This window comes from Vidua chalybeata, chromosome 32, assembly GCF_026979565.1.
Source record: "Vidua chalybeata isolate OUT-0048 chromosome 32, bVidCha1 merged haplotype, whole genome shotgun sequence".
Classification (NCBI taxonomy): domain Eukaryota; kingdom Metazoa; phylum Chordata; class Aves; order Passeriformes; family Viduidae; genus Vidua; species Vidua chalybeata.
The window spans coordinates 1,052,644-1,069,218 of record NC_071561.1 but is presented as its reverse complement, the minus strand read 5'-3'; the positions used below and the strand labels follow the sequence as shown (position 1 = coordinate 1,069,218).

Here is a 16,575-nt window from a genome sequence, read left to right as displayed (position 1 = left end):
TTTTAGGTGATTTTGGGGTGGATTTTGGGGTGATTTTTAGGGTGATTTTGGGGTGGATTTGGGGTGATTTTGGGGTATTTTGGGGCTCACCAGGTACTCGAAGACCAGCGTCAGGCACTGCGGCGTGTGCACGATGTCGTGCAGCGTCACCACGTTGGCGTGCTTGAGATCCCGCAGCAGCGACACTGCGGGGACACCGGGGGGACATTGGGGACATTGGGGGGGACACGAGGGGGACAAGGGGGGGACACGGGAGGGGACACAGAAGTTCAGTGGCCTCAGCCCCCGTGGGAGCCACCCCCAGACCGCCCTGACCCCTCCCCACCACAGCGACCCCCGGTGTCCCCAATGTCCCCAGGGTGTCCCCAATGTCCCCCCAGTGTCCCCAGTGTCCCCCCAGTGTCCCCAATGTCCCCAGGGTGTCCCTAATGTCCCCAGTGTCCCCCCAGTGTCCCACCCTCGCGGATGGCCATGCAGGCTGTGTCCCCAGTGTCCCCCCAATGTCCCCAGGGTGTCCCCAGTGTGTCCCCAGTGTCCCCCCAGTGTCCCCCCCTCGTGGATGGCCGTGCAGGCTGCGTCCCCAGGGTGTCCCCCCAGTGTCCCCAGGGTGTCCCCAGGGTGTCCCCAGTGTCCCCCCAGTGTCCCCAATGTCCCCATGGTGTCCCCAGGGTGTCCCCAGTGTCCCACCCTCGTGGATGGCCGTGCAGGCTGCGTCCCCAGTGTCCCCAGGGTGTCCCCAGGGTGTCCCCAATGTCCCCCCAGTGTCCCCAGGGTGTCCCCAATGTCCCCAGTGTCCCCCCAGTGTCCCACCCTCGTGGATGGCCGTGCAGGCTGTGTCCCCATTGTCCCCAGGGTGTCCCCCCAGTGTCCCCCCAGTGTCCCCAATGTCCCCAGGGTGTCCCTAATGTCCCCAGGGTGTCCCCAGTGTCCCACCCTCGTGGATGGCCGTGCAGGCTGTGTCCCCAGTGTCCCCCCAGTGTCCCCAATGTCCCCAGGGTGTCCCCAATGTCCCCAGGGTGTCCCCAGTGTCCCACCCTCGTGGATGGCCGTGCAGGCTGTGTCCCCATTGTCCCCAGGGTGTCCCCCCAGTGTCCCCCATGTCCCCAGGGTGTCCCCAGGTGTCCCCAGTGTCCCCCCAGTGTCCCACCCTCGCAGATGGTCGTGCAGGCTGTGTCCCCAGGGTGTCCCCAATGTCCCCAGGGTGTCCCCAGTGTGTCCCCAATGTCCCCCAGTGTCCCCAGTGTCCCCAGGGTGTCCCCAATGTCCCCCCAGTGTCCCCCAGTGTCCCCCCAGTGTCCCACCCTCGTGGATGGCCGTGCAGGCTGTGTCCCCAGTGTCCTCCCAATGTCCCCAGGGTGTCCCCAGGGTGTCCCCAGGGTGTCCCCAATGTCCCCCCAGTGTCCCCAGTGTCCCCCCAGTGTCCCCAGTGTCCCCCCAGTGTCCCACCCTCGCGGATGGCCATGCAGGCTGTGTCCCCAATGTCCCCAGGGTGTCCCCGCAGTGTCCCCAGTGTCCCCCAGTGTCCCCCCAGTGTCCCCAGTGTCCCACCCTCGCGGATGGCCGTGCAGGGCGCCCCCTCCTCGTGCTCCAGCCGGATTTCCTTCAGCGCCACCAGGTTCTCGGTCAGCTTGCTGCGGCCCTTGTACACCGTGGCGTACGTGCCCTGGGGACAGGGGACATTGGGGACACGCTGGGGACACATCAGGGACATCACAGGGACACCTGTACACCGTGGCGTACGTGCCCTGGGGACAGGGGACATTGGGGACACGCTGGGGACATGGGGACATCAGCAGGGACACCTGTACACCAGGGTGTACGTGCCCTGGGGACAGGGGACATTGGGGACACGCTGGGGACACGGGGACATCACAGGGACACCTGTACACCGTGGGCAATGTACGTGCCCTGGGGACACACTGGGGACAGCAGGGACGTTGGGGACACAGGGACATGGGGGGGACACCTGAAAGGACACAGGGGCACAGGGGACACGGAGATAACACAGGGGACACAGGTGGCACAGGTAACAAACACAGATGACACAGGTAGCACAGGTGACACAGGTGAAAGGCGACACGCAGGTGACACAGGTGACACAGGTTATACATGTGAGACAGGTGAAAGGTAACACACAGGTGACACAGGTGACACACAGGTGACACACAGGTGACACACAGGTGACACACAGGTGACACACAGCTAGCACAGGTGGCACAGGTGACACACAGGTGGCACAGGTGACACACAAGTTATACATGTGAGACAGGTGAAAGGTAACACACAGCTGATACAGGTGGCACACAGGTGACACAGGTGGCACAGATAACAGGTGACACACAGGTTACACAGGTGACACAGGTTATACATGTGAGACAGGTGAAAGGTAACACACAGGTGACACAGGTGACACACAGGTGACACACAGGTTACACAGGTGGCACAGGTGAAAGATGACACACAGATGACACACAGATGAGGAACAAAGGTAACACAGGTGACACACAGGTGACACAGGTGACAGGTGACACAGATGTGACACACAGGTGGCACAGGTGACATACAGGTGGCACAGGTGACACAGGTGACACACAGGTGACACACAGGTGACACACAGCTGGCACAGGTGACACACAGGTTACACAGGTGACACAGGTGAAAGATGACACACAGGTGACACACAGGTGAGGAACAAAGGTAACACAGGTGACACACAGGTGACAAGTGACACAGGTGGCACAGGTGGCACAGGTGACACAAGTAGCACAGGTGACACAGGTGAGGAACAAAGGTAATGCAGGTGACACACAGATGACACAGGTGACACAGGTGACAGGTGGCACAGGTGACAGGTGGCACAGGTGACACACAGGTGGCACACGTGACACACAGGTTACACAGGTGACACAGATGAAAGGTGACACACAGGTGACACACAAGTGAGGAACAAAGGTAACGCAGGTGACACAGGTGGCACAGGTGACAGGTGACACAGATGTGACACAGATGTGACACGCAGGTGACACGCAGGTGGCACAGGTGACAGGTGACACACAGGTGGCACAGATGTGACACAGATGTGACACACAGGTGACACAGATGTGACACAGATGTGACACACAGGTGACACAGATGTGACACAGATGTGACACACAGGTGACACACAGGTGGCACAGGTGACAGGTGGCACACAGGTGGCACAGGTGACACAGATGTGACACAGATGTGACACGCAGGTGGCACACAGGTGGCACAGGTGACCCCGTGCCCTCACCTCTCCCAGTTTGTCCAGTTTCACGTACGTCTCCAGCTTCCCGAAGCCGATTTCCGACTGGCGGGGGGAAGGCGGTTACTGGGAGAACTGGGAGAACTGGGGGTCACCCCGGCCCTCCCGCTCCATACTGGTCCATACTGGTCTATACTGGTCCGTACCGGTCTATACTGGTCTATACTAGTTTATATCAGTTTACACTGGTCCATACTGGTCTATACTGGTTTATTCTGGTCCGTACTGGTCTATACTGGTTTATACTGGTCCGTACTGGTCTATACTAGTTTATATCAGTTTATACTGACCCACACTGGTCTGTGCTGGTCTATACCGGCCCGTACTGGTCTATATTGGTCCATACTGGTCTACACTAGTTCATACTGGTCCATAGTGGTCTATACTGGTCTATAAGAGCCCATACTGGCCCATCAGGTCTATACCAGCCCATACTGGTCTACACAAGCCCATACTGGTCCATACTGGTCTATACCAGCCCACACCGGTCTATACCAGCCCATACTGGTCCATACTGGTCTACACCAGCCCATACTGGTCTGTACTGGTCTATACCAGCCCATACTGGTTTGTACTGGTCTACACCAGTCCACACCGGTCTATACCAGCCCATACTGGTCTATACCAGCCCATACTGGTTTGTACTGGTCTACACCAGTCCACACCGGTCTATACCAGCCCATACTGGTCTATACCAGCCCATACTGGTCCATACTGGTCTATACCAGCCCATACTGGTTTGTACTGGTCTACACCAGTCCACACCGGTCTATACCAGCCCATACTGGTCCATACTGGTCTACACCAGCCCATACTGGTCCATACTGGTCTATACCAGCCCATACTGATCTATACCAGCCCATACTGGTCTATACTGGTCTATACCAGCCCACACCGGTCTATACTGGTCTGTACCAGCCCATACTGGTCCATACTGGTCTATACCAGCCCACACCGGTCTGTACCAGCCCACACTGGTCTATACCAGCCCACACCGGTCTGTACCAGCCCATACTGGTCCATACTGGTCCGCACTGGGACGCACCAGCGAGACGCGGCGCAGGCGGCGGCTCAGGGCCCCGGGCAGCCCCAGCCCCCCCTCGGGCAGGCGCGTGTCGGCGGGCAGGGACAGGCGCTTGGTGACGTCCTGGGGACGGGGACGGGGTCACACCAGGGCTCCCAGTTCAGCCCAGTTCAGCCCAGAGCCCTCCCAGTTCAGCCCAGTTCAGCCCAGAGCCCTCCCAGTTCAGCCCAGTTCAGCCCAGTGCCCTCCCAGTTCAGCCCAGTCCCCTCACAGAGCCCTCCCAGCGCCCTCCCAGTGCTCCCAGTTCAGCCCAGTGCTCCCAGTGCCCTCCTGGTTCAGTCCCTCCCAGTCCCCTCAGTATCCTGTTTCCCAGTCCCTCCCAGTCCCCCCCACTACCCCCAGTCCCCCCAGTCCCCCCAGTCCCAGTCCCCCCAGTCCCCCCAGTCCCTCCCAGTCCCCCCAGTCCCCCCAGTCCCCCCAGTCCCCCCAGTCCCCCCCAGTCCCCCCAGTCCCCCCAGTTTGCCCAGTCCCACCTCGCAGGCGCCGTGCCGCGGGTGCTGCCGCAGCCTCACGGGTGACGCCACCTCCTCCGAGGACGTCCCCGAGGGGGGGTCGCTCTCCCCGTCCGACCCCATCCGGGCCTCGTCCCCCCCCGGCTCTGGGGACACGGGGGGGGGGGGGTCAGGGACCCCAAAACACCCCAAATACCCCAAAATAACCCAAAACACCCCAAAGTAACCCAAAACACCCCGAAATATCCCAAAACAACCCAAAACACACAAAATATCCCAAAATAACCCAAAACACCCCAATATATCCCAAAACAACCCAAAACACCCCAAAATATCCCAAAATAACCCCAAATACCCCAAAAGAACCCCAAAATATCCCAAACCCCCCCCAATATACTCCAAAATAACCCCAAATACCCCAAAACCATCCCGAAATATCCCAAAATACACCAAAAACGCCCCAAAATACCCCAAAACCACCCCAAAATACCTCAAAACAACCCAAAATATCCCAAAATAACCCCAAATATCCCAAAATATCCCGAAGAACCCCAACCCACCGCGACACCCCAAAAATCCCACCGAAATACCCCAAAACCACCTCAAAACCACTCCAAAATATCCCAAAACACCCCAAAGTATCCCAAAACACCCCAAGCCCCCCAAAATACACCAAAACCCCCAAAACCCACCCAAAATACCCCAAAATCATGGGACCCCCCCCCCCCGTGTCCCCAAGCTGTCCCCAAAGCCCCTCCCCAGGGACCCCCCAATGTCCCCAAGGGACCCCAAAACTCCCCCCCAAAATCAAGGGACCCCCAAAGGACCCCCCAAAACCCCCGAAGGGACCCTCGCAGTGTCCCCAAGAGCCCCCCAAAGGACCCCCCCAAACCCCTCAGGAGACCCCCCCCCCCACAATGTCCCCAAAGTCCCCCCGAATGTCCCCAACATCCCCCCCAATGTCCTCAAGAGCCCCCCAAAGGACACCCCAAAACCCCAGGGACCCCCCCCCCAAATGTCCCCAAAGGTCCCCAGGGGTGCCACACTGTGCCCCCCCCCCCTAATTTGGGGACACGGAGGTGACACGGGGACAGCGCACGGCCGGTGGCACCGGGGACAGGTGGTGGCACCTGGGGGGGCACCGGGGACAGGACACGGGGACAGATGGACGGACACGGGGGGGGGGGACAGGGGACAGATGGGGAGGGGGGGACACGGAAGGAGCCCGGGGGACACGGGGGGGGGACAGGAGGGGACCCCCGGCTCTTAAAGGGGCCGTGTCCTGCTGGGGGGGGTCTTAAAGGGACAGGCACCCCAAAATGTGCCCCCCCCCAGCTTCTTAAAGGGACAGGCACCCCAAAATGTGCCCCCCCCCCAGCTTCTTAAAGGGACAGGCACCCCCAAAACTGCCAGCCCATCATTTCTTAAAGGGCCAGGCACCCTCCTAAAGGGCCAGGCACCCTCTTAAAGGGCCAGGCACCCTCTTAAAGGGACAGGACCCCAAAACTGTACCCCCGCCACCTTCTTAAAGGGACAGGGGCCCTCTTAAAGAGCCAGGCACTCTCTTAAAGACACAGGTACCCCAAAACTGTGCCCTCCCCCTGCCTTCTTAAAGGGCCAGGCACCCTCTAAAAGGAATAGGTACCCTCTTAAAGGGACAGGCACCCCTCAATCTCCTTCCCACCACCCCCAAAGCTTTTAAAGGGCCAGGCACCCCTAACCCTGCCCCCACCTTCTTAAAGGGCCAGGCACCCCCAACCCGCGCCTTCTTAAAGGGCCAGCTCCCAACTTTGGGGAGGGCGGGGCTGGCAGCGGGGGGGCGGGGCCCCCCCTTAAAGGGCCAGCGCTCACCGCTGTCGCTGCCGGTGCCATCGCGGGGGTCCCCCAGGCCCTTGTCGGGGGCGCGGCCCCCCCGCAGCGTCATCGACAGCTGCCGCTTGATCTTCTTCATCCGGTCCATGGCCAGCCCTGCGGGCAACACCTGAGCACAGCTGGGCACAGCTGGGCACAGCCTGAACACCTGAGCACAGCTGGGCACAGCTGGGCACAGCCTGAACACCTGGGGTCACTGCACACCTGAGTGCCCTGCACACTGGGCACAGCCTGAACACCTGGACTCACCCTGAGCACCTGGGAGCTGCTCAGCCCACCTGGGGCCCACCCTGCACACCTGGGCACCCCCTCACACCTGGGCACCCCCTGCACACCTGGGCACCCCCTCACACCTGGGCACACCTGGGCACACCTGGGCACACCCGGCTCCTCCCCCTCCCCCTCCACACACCTGAGCCCCTCCTGCCCACCTGGACCCCCCCGGTGCCCCCCTCCCCCCGCGCGTGGCCCGAGGGGGCGTGGCCTCCTCCCCCTCCCCCCCCGCTGCCCTCACAGCGGCCGCGGCTCCGGGGGGATCCCGGGGGATCCCGGGGGGCTTCCCGGTTGTTCCCGGTGGTTCCCGGGGGCTCGGGGGTTCCCGTTACCGGCTCAGCGGCGCGGAGCCTCCCAGAAATCCTCGGCCATGGCGGGGCCGGGCCCGACCCCGCGGGCGGCTCCGGTGGGGCCGGGCCGGGCCGGGCCGGGCGGGAGCGGCGGGAGCGGCGGCGGCGGCGGCGCAAGATGGCGGCGGGGGCGGGGCCGGGTGACGTCAGCGCGGAGGGCGGGGCAACGCGCTGGGGGGGCGGGGCTAAGCGCCGAGTGACAGCAGTGTGAGGGGCGGGACAACGCGCTGGAGGGGCGGGGCTAAGAGCCGGGTGACGTCAGCGCAAAGGGCGGGAAAGGAGCGGTGGTGGGGAGGGGCGAAAGGGGGCGGGGCTTATGAGGACACGGAGGGGGGAGGGGCTCAGGGGGGTGGGGCTGTTTGGGACCCTCCCCCCGAATTCCCCAGCAGGGAAAGCTGGGGGGGAATTCCCTTTGGGGAACCCCCAGCTGCAGTGACGTCACAGTGACGTCACAGCGACCACTCCCCCAATTCTGTGCCACCCCCACCTGCCCCTCCCCCACCCCAACAACACGCCCCTCAGAGGGAGGGGGCGGGGACGACCCTAATGAGGCCCCGCCCCTTTTTTGGGACCCCGGGGTTACTCCGTGTTTGCTCCGAAGTGAACAAGGCTGCTCCGAGGCGACTCCAGCGCTACTCAGGGGCTACTCTGAGCTCGCTCAGGGGTTACTCAGCCGTTATTTACTCAGCAGCTGCCCAGGGGTCACTCAGCAGTTACGGTGAGGTTACTCGAGGGTTACTCAGCAGTTACAGTGAGGTTACTCGAGGGTTACTCAGCAGTTATGGTGAGGTTACTCAGGGATTACTCAGCAGTTACAGTGAGGTTACTCAGGGGTCACTCAGCAGTTACGGTGAGGTTACTCGAGGGTTACTCAGCAGTTACGGTGAGGTTACTCGCGGGTTACTCAGCAGTTACGGTGAGGTTACTCGGGGATTACTCAGCAGTTGCGCAGGTGTTACTCTCAGTTTACCCACAGGTTACTCCACGACTGCCCTGCAGTCACTCCAGGTACTCCAGGGTTCCGCTGGGTACTCCAAGTTTACTCCAGGTATCCCAGGTTACTCCGGGGTTACTCCCAGCTCCCTCCCCTGTGCCCCAGCTTTACACACAGGTCACTCCCAGGTGTAAAAAACTCCGCTTTACTCATGTTTTACACACACGTTACTCCGGCTTTACACACAGGTGAGGGGGCGGGGCCAGCGCAGGTGTGCGAATCGCTCAGGGGTCAGAGGTCACGGGGGGCTCCTGCAGCCCCTGCAGCTCCCGCAGGCCCTGGGGGAGGGGCAAAACATTGGGGGCGTGGCCCTCAGGTGAGGGGGGCGTGGCCAGGTGAGGGGGCGGGGTTACCTCCAGCACCAGCCGGATGTGGGCGCGGATCTTGGCCCCGTCGCGCGTCAGGGAATCGCTGAGCCTGCAAGGGGCGGGGCTTAATGGGGCGGGGCTTTGGTAGGAGGGGCATGGGAAGGGTGGGGGCTCCTGAGTGGGCGTGGTCTGATTGGCGTGGTGAGACCACGCCCTTTTTGTCATGGGGGTGGGGATGTGCTTTCCTTTTATGGTGCGGGTGTGGCCTGGGTCGTGTGGGCGTGGCCTGTTTAAGGACACTCCTATTTTGGTCATGGGGTGGGGATGTGATCTCCTTTTAATGTATGGGTGTGGCCAAAGGGGGCGTGGTTTGCCCCTCTGGAGCCGCCTGTGGCCACAGGTGAGCGCAAAAGGGTGGGGCCTAAGTGGGTGTGGTCCAAAAGGGGCGTGGGCACCGCCTCCCACCCCGAATGCAGCGGGATTGGGGCGTGGCATTGGGGCGTGGCTCCCCAAGGGGGTGTGACCTCGATGGGTGTGGTCTCAACAAAGGGGCGTGGCCTGATAGCATGGGGGCGTGGCCACGCCAGAATGACAGAGGGTCACTACCCAGCACCATGGGGCGTGTCCAATGTGCGTGGGCGTGGCCTGGGCGTGTCTGGGGCGTGTCCAGGGGGCGTGTCCGGGCCGTCTCACCTCTGCAGGAGGGAACTGCGGCGCTCCAGGTGCCGGAGGGCCTCGGGCAGCGTCAGCTCCGCGAAGAAGCCGAAGCCCAGAGCCACGAAAACGCGCCGGGGGTCCGGGCTGGGGGCACGGCCGGGGGAGATAAAGGGGTCAGGGGGAGCCCCGAGGGGGTTTTGGGGGGTCCTGGGGGTTGGGGAGGCTCAGGGGAATCGAATTTAGGGGATTTAGGGGCTCCCTGGGGAGATTTTGGGAACTCAAAGGGAATTTTGGAGTTATCCTAAAAGGGAATTGGGGTCTCAAAGGTGCCCAGGGGGGTCCTGGGGAGTTTTGGGGTTCCTGGAGGGCTTACTGAGGATTCTGGGGAAGATTTAGAGGGGTCTAAGGAGATTTTGGGGGGGGGTCTGAGGAGGTTTTTGGGGCTCTGAGGAGGTTTTTTTGGGATCTGAGGAGGTTTTTAGGGCTCTGAGAAGGTTTTTTTGGGGATCTGAGGAGGTTTTTAGGGCTCTGAGAAGGTTTTTTTTGGGATCTGAGGATGTTTTTGGGGCTCCGAGGAGGTTTATTTGGGGATCTGAGGAGGTTTTTGGGATCTGAGGAGGTTTTTTGGGGGTCCGAGGAGGTTTTTTTGGGATCTGAGGAGGGTTTTGGGGCTCTGAGGAGGTTTTTTTGGGATCTGAGGAGGGTTTTGGGGTGCCAGCCCCACTCACACTTCGGCGCTGACGAAGAAATTGCAGCCGAGATCCACCTGGGTGTGCAGGGGGGCGGCGACGTCCTGGGGACCCCAAAACCCCCCGGGACCCCCGGGGTCACACAGAGAGCCCCCAAACACCCCCGGGGACCCCAAATCCCCCCAAACCCCCCCACGAGATCCCCAAACCCCACCAAACCTCCCCGAAATCCCCCAAATCCCACCTAACCCCCCCCACCACGAGACCCCTAATCGCCCCCAAATCCACCCACGAGACCCCCCAAAAATCCCCCCCACCCTCCAGATCCCCCCCAAACTCTCCCAACCCCACCCCCAAAAACACCCCCAATACCCCACAAAACCCCCCTCCAGGCCCCTCCCCAAGCCCCGCCCATAAACCACGCCCCCTTAGGCCACGCCCCGCGCACCTGGAGGCGGGCGAGGGCGGAGCGCAGCTGCAGCACCTGCGCCTGCTGCTCGAAGACGGCGTCGCGCTGCTCCTGCACCCGCCTGCGGGGGGCGCTGCTCAGCGGGGCGGGGCCTCGCCGGGGGGGGCGGGGCCAACAAAACGGGCGTGGCCACAGCGCTAGCAGGGCGCTAGGCGGAAGGGGGCGTGGCCGCGAAACGGGCGCGGTCTCGCGGTGGACGGGCGTGGCCACAGCGCGCAATGCGTGGAGGGGCGCGGTCGCGAAATGGGCGTGGCCGTACTGTGAATGGGTGGGATTGAGGTGGGCGTGGTCATTGAATAGGCGTGGTCAGAGTGTGCATGGGCGTGGCCACATTCTGCAATTATTCTGCATTGTGGGGTTCATGAGGGAGGGGCGTGGCCATGATATAGGCGTGGCTTTGAGGTGAATGGGTGGGGTTGGTTGGTGTGGGGGCGTGGCCACAAAGTAGGTGTGGCCTTACAGTAAATGGGTGGTGTTGAGGTGGGGGCGTGACCATGAAATAGGCGTGGTCATAGCGTTCATGGGCGTGGCCACATTCTGCATTGGGGGATTTATGAGGAAGGGGCGTGGCCATAAAATATCCTCAGCCTGAGTGGGTGTGGCCACAGAAGCAATCAATATACAGAGCTGGAGGGGGCGTGGCCACGAAATAGGCGTGCCCTCAGGGTGAAAGGGCGTGGCCACAACACGCGGGATTTATGAATGAGCGGGGTTGATGTGCAGGGGGCGTGGTTACAGAAATAGGCGTGGCCTCATGGTCAGTGGGCGTGGCCACAAGTCCGTTATTGAGGGTGGGGCAGAGGGGGCGTGGCCGGAGCGCGGAGGGGAGGGCCGGGGTGTCGCGTGGGCGGGGTTTCAGTCGCGATATGACGTCGCCCACCTCAGGTCGCGCTGCAGGACGTCGCTGACGAACGCCTCGTAGCGCTGCGCCTTCTCCGCCGCCGCCATGCTGCTTCTGACGTCATCCCCGGAAGCTCGTCATCACCGCGCGGCCGCCGCTCGGGCGCCCCCTGGCGGGCGGGAGGTCCCGGGCTGCGTCCTTCCCCTCCCCCCGCCCCCATCGCGGTCGCATGTCGCGACATGACCGCCGCTCTATCGGCGACAAAACCTGCCCGCGCGCCGAGTGCGGCCGGGACAGCGCGGCCTGTGCCCCCCCCCAGCCCGCACCTGCCCCGGGTGTGCCCCAGGTGTGCCCGGGAGTGCCCAGGTGTGCCCAGGTGTGCCCCGGGAGTGCCCAGGTGTGCCCAGGTGTGCCCGGGAGTGCCCCGGGAGTGCCCAGGTGTGCCCCAGGTGTGCCCCAGGTGTGCCCGGGAGTGCCCAGGGAGTGCCCAGGTGTGCCCGGGAGTGCCCCGGGAGTGCCCAGGTGTGCCCCAGGTGTGCCCCAGGTGTGCCCCGGGAGTGCCCAGGTGTGCCCAGGTGTGCCCCAGGTGTGCCCCGGGAGTGCCCAGGTGTGCCCAGGTGTGCCCCAGGTGTGCCCCGGGAGTGCCCTGGTGCGCCACAGCTGCCCCAGGTGTCTCCAGGTGTGCCCGGGGTGTGTCCAAATGTGCCCCATGTGCCCACAGCTGTCCCCAGGTGAGCCTGGGTGTGCCCCGGGTGTGCCCAGGTGATCCCCAAGTGTGTCCAGATGTGCCCCAGGTGTGCCCAGGTGCCCCCAGGTGGGTCTCAGGTGTGCCCCGGGTGTGGCCAGGTGTGCCACAGGGGCGCCAGGTGTCTCCAGGTGTGCCCGGGTATGCCCCAGATGTGCCCCGGGAGTGTCCAGGTGTGCCCCAGGTGTGTCCTGGGAGTGCCCAGGTGATCCCCAAGTGTGTCCAGATGTGCCCCAGCTGTGGCCCAGGTGTCCCCAGCTCACCCCAGGTGTGGCCACCTCCACAGCTGTCCCCAGATGTCACCAGGTGTGCCCAGGTGTGTGCCCACCTCTCCCCAGGTGTGCCCCAGGTGTGCCCGGGTACCTCCCCCCACCACTCCCCCCCCAAATTTTGGGGGTCCCCCAGGCCCCGCCCCCCCCCACCAGCAGCCACCCAGCGCCAGCAGCTCAGGGATTTATTGACCCCGCCCACACGGGCGAAAGGGGCGGGGCTAAGCAGGGTGTGGCTGAGAGAGAGGCGTGGCCAAGCAGGGGGCGGGGCTTACACACACGAGCGCACACAGAGAGACCCCCACCACAATTGGGGGGGGGGAGGGGCTTGGCAAGCACAGAGCGGGGGGGGAGGGGTCCCTGGGGGGATTTTGGGGGGTCCTGAACACCTGGGCCCCCCCCCCAAGGTAGATGTGGGGGGTCCTGGGGGGATTTTGGGGGGTCCTGAACACCTGGGCCCCTCCCCCAAGGTAGATCTGGGGGGTCCTGGGGGGATTTTGGGGATCCCCGCGGGGATTTTGGGGGGTCCTGAACATCTGTGATCCCCCCTAGAGTGGATTTTGGGGATCCCCGGGAGGATTTTGGGGTCCCCCAGGGGGTTTTGGGGTGTCCCGGGTGGATTTGGGGTGAATTTCGGGGGGTCCCGGGTACCCGAACCCCCCCACTTGTGGGGTCAGAAAGCAGGGATGGATTTTGGGGGGTCCCAAAGGGGTTTTGGGGCCCCCCGGGGGATTTTTGGGGTGCTTCCAGAAGGGTTTTTGGGGTGTCCCCGGGGTGGTTATGAGGGGATTTTTGGGATGTTCCCAAGGGGGTTTTTGGGGTGTCCCAGGGGGATTTTGGGGGGAGCTTTGGGGTCCTCCGGGGCAGTTTTTGGGACGTTCCCCGGGTGTTTTTGGGGTTCCCGGGGTTGTTTTTGGGGTTGCCGGGTGTTTCTGGAATGTTCCCTCGGTATTTTTGGGCTCCCCCAGGTGTTTTTGGGATCCCCCGGCTGTTTTGGGGATGTTCCCCTGGGTGTTTTTGGGGTTCCCAGGTGTTTCTGGAATGTTCCCTGGGTATTTTTGGGTTCCCCCGGCTATTTTTAGGGTTCTCGGCTGTTTTTGGGGTCCCCAGGTATTTTTGGGTTCCCGCAGCTGTTTTGGGGATGTTCCCCTGGGTGTTTTTAGGGTTCCCTGGGGATTTTTGGGTTCCCCTGGATATTTCGGGTTCCCCCGGGTGTTTTTGGGTTCCCCCGGGTATTTTTGGGGGTTCCCCCGGGTATTTTTTGGGTTCTTGGCTGTTTTTGGGGGTTCCCCCGGGTATTTTTGGGGTCCCCCCGGGTATTTTTGGGGTCCCCCCGGCATTCCGGGGCTCACTCGAAGAGGCTGGCGAAGCTCTGCCGCAGCGCCCGCAGGCTCTCGGGGGGCCCCTGCTCGGGGGCGGGGCTGCGGAATTTGGGGGTTCAGGGGGGCCCGAGGGGGGCGGGGCCTCGCCCCTCCCCCCACCAAGGCCCCCCCCCCCCACTTACCTGGGGGGAGGGGCCCCACCCGGTTTGGGGGCCAGCGCCGGTTTGGGGGCGATGGGCGGGGCTTGGGGGCGGGGCTGGCGGGTGGTGGGCGGGGCCTGCGGGCCAGGGGGGCGGGGCGTGGTGGAGGAGGGTGGGGCTTGAGGGCGGGGCTGGGGAACGGAGGGGGAGCGCTGGAGGCGGGGCTGGGGGGAGGTGGGCGGGGCTTGGGGGCGGGGCTGGGGTGACGTTGCCGGGCCTGGGGGGCGGGGCTGAGGGGAGGAGGTGGGCGGGGCTTGGGGGCGGGGCTGGGGTGATGTCGCCATGCTGGAGGGGCGGGGCTGAGGGGCGGATGTGGGAGGGGCTTGGGGGCGGGGCTGTGAAGTGGGCGGTGCTTGTGGCCTTGGCTGGGGGAACATGGCTGGGCCGGGTGGGCGGGGCTGTGAGGTGGGTGGGGCTTGAGGGCGGGGTTGGGATGTGGGAGAGGCTTGTGGGCGGGGCTGCGGGGAGGTAGGTGGGGCTTGTGGGCGGGGCTGTGGGCTGGGTGGGCGTGGCTGAGATGTCGAGGCAGCCAGAGGTGGGCGTGGCTGTGAAGTGGGTGGGGCTTGTGGGTGTGGCAGTGGCGAGCCGGGCGGGGTTTGTGGGCGTGGCTGCGCAGGGCTGGGCGGGGTTTGTGGGCGTGGCTGCGGGGAGGTTGGGCGTGGCTGGGGCGTGGCCGCCGGGGTTTGTGGGCGGGGCTGGGCCGCGAGCGGGCGGGGCTGGGTGGGGCCTCGTGGTTGGGCGGTGCCCGGCTGGGCAGGGCGTGGTGACGCTCCAGCCATTTGTGGGCGGGGCTGGCCCTGCGGCGGGGGGCGGGGCTGGGCGGGGCCAGACGGGGGCGGCGCACCTGGAGGAAAGATAAACACCTGAGGGGGCGGGGCTTCAGGCAGGTAAAGTCCCAATTTGGGGCGAAATCCCCCAAACTTGGGGCGTGGCAGCACTGGAGGGGTGGGGGCAGATTTGGGGCGTGCCAGGAGAGGGAGGGGCTCCCCAAAATTTGCGTATCTGGAAGAAGTTTTGGGAATTATTTTAAACTTTTGGGGTTTGGGGCACACTTGAGGAGGATTTTTGGGGAAGCCCCGATTTTTCCCAGCCCCCTTTTTAGGGAAAATTTTCACGTTTTGAGCAAAAGCGGATCCCGACAATTTCAGGACGCAAATCCCCGAATTCCAGAAGCCCCCCCCTGGATTTTTGGGGGCTCCGAAGGATTTTTGGGCGTGGGGGAGGGGGGGAGGGGTCACTCACCCTGGGGCTGGGGTCTCTGCTGGGGGGGGGTCCCCGGCCTGGGGGTCCCCGAGGTCGCCGACGCCTGCACAAAGGGGGGCGGGGCTCAGTTTTGGGGGGGGTCCGGGAGGCACCTGGAGGGTGGGGTGGGGGGAGGGGCGGTTACCTGTGGGCGTGGCCGGGCGGGGGAGGGGCTGCGGGGGCGGGGCAGCTCCTCCCTCATCCGCTCCAGCACCAGCTCCACGATCTGCGCCTGGTCCTCGGCCGCGCCCGGGCCCAGCAGCGGCAGCCACGAGCCCAGCACCTGCGGGGGGGGGACAGGTGGGCGGGGCTCAGCTGGGGGCGGGGCTCAGGTGTGCCCCAGGTGTAGCCCAGGTGTGCCCAGGTGTGCCCAGGTGTGCCCAGGTGTGCTCCAGGTGTATGCCAGCTGTGCCCAGGTGTGCCCAGGTGTCTGCCACGTGTCCCTCAGCTGTGCCCCAAGTGTCTCAGCTGTGCCCAGGTGTGCCTCAGGTGTCTCAGGTGTGCCCAGGTGTCCCCAGGTGTGCCCCAGCTGTGCCCAGGTGTGCCCCAGGTGTCTCAGGTGTTTCCCAGCTGTGCCCAGCTGTGCCCAGGTGTACCCCAGGTGTCTCAGGTGTTCCCCAGCTGTGCCCAGCTGTGCCCCAGGTGTGCCTCAGGTGTCTCAGGTGTTCCCCAGCTGTGCCCAGCTGTGCCCCAGGTGTGCCTCAGGTGTCTCAGGTGTGCCCAGCTGTGCCCAACTGTGCCCAGGTGTGCCCCAGGTGTGCCTCAGGTGTGCCCAGCTGTGCCCAGGTGTGCCCCAGGTGTGCCTCAGGTGTCTCAGGTGTTCCCCAGCTGTGCCCAGCTGTGCCCCGGTGTGCCCCAGGTGTTCCCCAGCTGTGCCCAGCTGTGCCCAGGTGTGCCCCAGGTGTGCCCCAGGTGTTCCCCAGCTGTGCCCAGCTGTGCCCAGGTGTGCCTCAGGTGTCTCAGGTGTTCCCCAGCTGTGCCCAGCTGTGCCCAGCTGTGCCCAGGTGTCCCCCAGGTGTGCCTCAGGTGTCTCAGGTGTGCCCAGCTGTGCCCAGCTGTGCCCAGGTGTGCCCCAGGTGTTGCCCAGCTGTGCCCAGCTTTGCCCAGCTGTGCCCAGGTGTGCCCCAGGTGTTCCCCAGCTGTGCCCAGCTGTGCCCAGGTGTACCCCAGGTGTTCCCCAGCTGTGCCCAGCTGTGCCCAGGTGTGCCTCAGGTGTCTCAGGTGTTCCCCAGCTGTGCCCAGCTGTGCCCAGCTGTGCCCAGGTGTCCCCCAGGTGTGCCTCAGGTGTCTCAGGTGTGCCCAGCTGTGCCCAGGTGTGCCCCAGGTGTGCCCCAGGTGTCTCAGGTGTTCCCCAGCTGTGCCCAGGTGTGCTCACCTGCACGATGTGCTCCTGCCCGTCGGGGTCCCTCAGCGCCTCCACCCCGCAGATGTCGGCGCCCCCGAAGAGGCCGGCGCAGGCGTCCACCCACGCCCGGTGCCTGCGGGAGGGGCGGGGTCAGAGGCCACGCCCACCGCCGCGGCC

The 16,575-nt window shown here is 64.1% G+C and overlaps 3 protein-coding genes across 3 annotated transcripts in view; all 3 read right to left on the bottom strand.

Annotated features, from left to right (window-relative positions):
* The window catches only part of LOC128801857 (cyclin-dependent kinase 16-like), a 7,632-nt gene extending 217 nt beyond the window's left edge, over positions 1–7,415 (bottom strand). Inside the window, exons 1-7 of the mRNA XM_053967983.1 lie at positions 7,300–7,415; positions 6,674–6,790; positions 4,844–4,968; positions 4,332–4,433; positions 3,275–3,331; positions 1,549–1,663; positions 87–185 (exon numbers count right to left, since the gene is read on the bottom strand). Of these exons, the coding sequence (XP_053823958.1) occupies positions 87–185; positions 1,549–1,663; positions 3,275–3,331; positions 4,332–4,433; positions 4,844–4,968; positions 6,674–6,782 (607 nt within the window). The 5' untranslated portion in view covers positions 6,783–6,790; positions 7,300–7,415. The remainder of the gene's footprint in view (positions 1–86; positions 186–1,548; positions 1,664–3,274; positions 3,332–4,331; positions 4,434–4,843; positions 4,969–6,673; positions 6,791–7,299) is intronic.
* Positions 7,416–8,440: 1,025 nt separating this feature from the next.
* Positions 8,441–11,422, bottom strand: UXT (ubiquitously expressed prefoldin like chaperone). The gene is made up of 6 exons (XM_053968029.1): positions 11,315–11,422; positions 10,414–10,495; positions 10,005–10,069; positions 9,313–9,420; positions 8,665–8,728; positions 8,441–8,589 (listed from the first exon to the last, which is right to left on the bottom strand). The coding sequence occupies exons 1-6, from the start codon at positions 11,380–11,382 to the stop codon at positions 8,536–8,538; spliced, it is 441 nt and encodes a 146-aa protein (XP_053824004.1). The 5' UTR covers positions 11,383–11,422; the 3' UTR covers positions 8,441–8,535.
* A 2,143-nt stretch (positions 11,423–13,565) lies between these two features.
* Positions 13,566–16,575, bottom strand: part of SYN1 (synapsin I) — a 3,307-nt gene continuing 297 nt past the window's right edge. The window contains exons 2-6 of the mRNA XM_053967982.1: positions 16,429–16,531; positions 15,199–15,336; positions 15,054–15,117; positions 13,794–14,655; positions 13,566–13,710 (exon numbers count right to left, since the gene is read on the bottom strand). Coding sequence (XP_053823957.1) covers positions 13,638–13,710; positions 13,794–14,655; positions 15,054–15,117; positions 15,199–15,336; positions 16,429–16,531 — 1,240 coding nt within the window. The 3' untranslated portion in view covers positions 13,566–13,637. The remainder of the gene's footprint in view (positions 13,711–13,793; positions 14,656–15,053; positions 15,118–15,198; positions 15,337–16,428; positions 16,532–16,575) is intronic.

What these genes read in the sequence shown, in the direction of transcription:
- UXT (XM_053968029.1), bottom strand. Translation starts at nt 11,382, where the DNA reads ATGGCGGCGGCGGAGAAGGCGCAGCGCTACGAGGCGTTCGTCAGCGAC. An exon ending in CCGCCCTCGCCCGCCTCCAG is followed by an intron (nt 10,070 to 10,413) that starts GTGCGCGGGGCG and finishes TGGGGTCCCCAG; the next exon opens with GACGTCGCCGCCCCCCTGCA. An exon ending in TTCTTCGTCAGCGCCGAAGT is followed by an intron (nt 9,421 to 10,004) that starts GTGAGTGGGGCT and finishes CCGTGCCCCCAG; the next exon opens with CCCGGACCCCCGGCGCGTTT.